Source organism: Echinops telfairi, unplaced genomic scaffold (genome assembly GCF_000313985.2).
Source record: "Echinops telfairi isolate 266 unplaced genomic scaffold, ASM31398v2 ScPeMD7_7457;HRSCAF=8495, whole genome shotgun sequence".
In the NCBI taxonomy this organism is placed as follows: Eukaryota; Metazoa; Chordata; class Mammalia; order Afrosoricida; family Tenrecidae; genus Echinops; species Echinops telfairi.
This window is the reverse complement of record NW_022111357.1, coordinates 28,502,227-28,504,148: the sequence shown is the minus strand read 5'-3', so window position 1 is coordinate 28,504,148 and position 1,922 is coordinate 28,502,227. Positions and strand designations below refer to the sequence as shown.

The window sequence follows — 1,922 nt, the reverse complement described above, 5'->3', positions numbered from 1 at the left end:
ACTTCTGACCGACAGAAGTGTCGACGCTAACATTTGTGCTTTTTAAAGGTTAAGTTTGTGGTAGTTTGTTATGGCGGCAAGAAAAACCCAAATATGTAGGTCCACGTCAGAATGATTTTTAGCACCTTACCCAGCTCTCCTCCTGTCCTTTCACCATCCCCGCCACGGTGGGTGTTTCCCACTATTACAGAGGCGCAGACCGAGACAGAAAGGGTAATGTGCTGGAAAAGCCTCAAATGCGATGCACAAGGAACAACAGTGACATTCCTGGGATCTGCCAAGGATCCATTTGAGGGACAGAAAGGGGGTTTACAAACATCATTTTTCTTGGTTTTGCCTTTCTATATCAGACTTTATCAACAGTTGGAAAATACTAGTGCCAAAGGGTAACTTCAATTTTTAACCCTTCTGAGGCTGGAAAGAGCCTGTCAAGAATTCTCCTTCCAATCTCTAGCTCTTTGGCAGTACTCACTTATTCAGATCAACCTCGTAAGTCTGCATGCGAGGTTTAGCTCCAGCCTTGTCCGGGTCCCACCGGTAGATGGCGAACTTCTTGATGCGGGGAGCTGCGGCCGCAGCTGTTTGGGCCCCACGGCAGGCCTAAAATGTTGAAAAGTTCATAAGCTAAACTCTTCCATAGCACTACAATACTGGGTATAACTCACACGCGGTTGACACAAGTCTGTTATTCCAACAGAGGACCGTCAGCACCTGTCACATACAGGCATGGCACACCAGGCAGCTGGTGACAGCAGTACTCAACAAGCAGACAAGCTCTTTGTCATCACAGTAATTATTTACAAGGTGTGATGAGTGACATTGTTGGTTAAGTGCCTGGGTGAAAATAGCAGAGATGTCAGGTTCGCAATGGCCTCCTAACTGGGGCTTGATGACTGGGGTGGAGGGCAAAGAGAAAGGGGCATCTGGTAGGGGGTTAATCACACAGTGAGGGCCAGCCCGTGCACCTGTGAGGAGCTGAGCGAAGTGTGGCACAAGGCAGGTGGCTGGAGTGAGGAGAGAGGGGTGCAGAGGGGAGGAAGTCAAGAAGGACGCAGTTAAACTTTTTGATGTTACCCTAAGAGCAATAGGAATCTAAGAAAAACTTTTATTGGAGGAGTGAAATAATCACTTTTATCTTTGAGAAAGATATCAATCTCACTAGTTTGAAGGAAAAACAGAGGTTATTTCCCAGACTCGATCTGGAAACACCAGCTAGAAAGCTATTACCGTTGTCAACACAAAAGATGATTTTTTTTGAGGCCGAAAGCAAGCTAGAGCGTACTGTGCGGGAACACAAGGAAGTTAGGGAACGAACAGCTGAGTCCTCCTTTGTCGGGATCCCACTGGGTCTTCCCAGTGTTCAGGAGGGGGCTCTGAAGAGTTGATGGAAAAATCCCATCATCTTTTAATTACACTTTTCCATGTAATTTCTTGAAGCCCCCTTGCACCGTCTCTGTGGGAAACCGAAAGACTTCTCCCAAGTCATCTCCCCCAAATATATGTTAGACTTAGGACACTGCTTGCAACTAATGGTAAATGACTGTCATGTTGTCAGACTACTGTCTGGGCCTACCACAAGTAGGGCCCGCTCCCTGCTGTTAAGGACAATGGGCTACTTCTCCCTAAAGGCTTGCAGTCATCAGTTTGGTTGGGTAGTTGGGGTTTACACCCTACTGATAATGGTTTCTATAGTGAGCCAGAGAACAGGTCCAATAGGCTCAGTGATATCCAAAATTAAGCTGCCTCCCTGAATCTAGGATCTGCCCACCTTGTCACATGTGTACTCCCAATACCTCCCCTTCCTACTGTGTGGATACCTTTAGATCACCCCCTCCCATTACTGTATTACCTATAGCACAACCCTTCACCTGTAATTAGGGGGCTTGCACGTCCCCAGATATATAAAAGCCTTGGTTAGCAAC

General features: G+C 46.9%; 1 protein-coding gene across 1 annotated transcript in view; it reads right to left on the bottom strand.

The window, feature by feature from the left end:
• Window positions 1-1,922, bottom strand: part of SDHB (succinate dehydrogenase complex iron sulfur subunit B) — a 24,227-nt gene that overhangs the window by 12,429 nt on the left and 9,876 nt on the right. Inside the window, exon 2 of the mRNA XM_045298945.1 lies at window positions 473-600. Coding sequence (XP_045154880.1) covers window positions 473-600 — 128 coding nt within the window. The remainder of the gene's footprint in view (window positions 1-472; window positions 601-1,922) is intronic.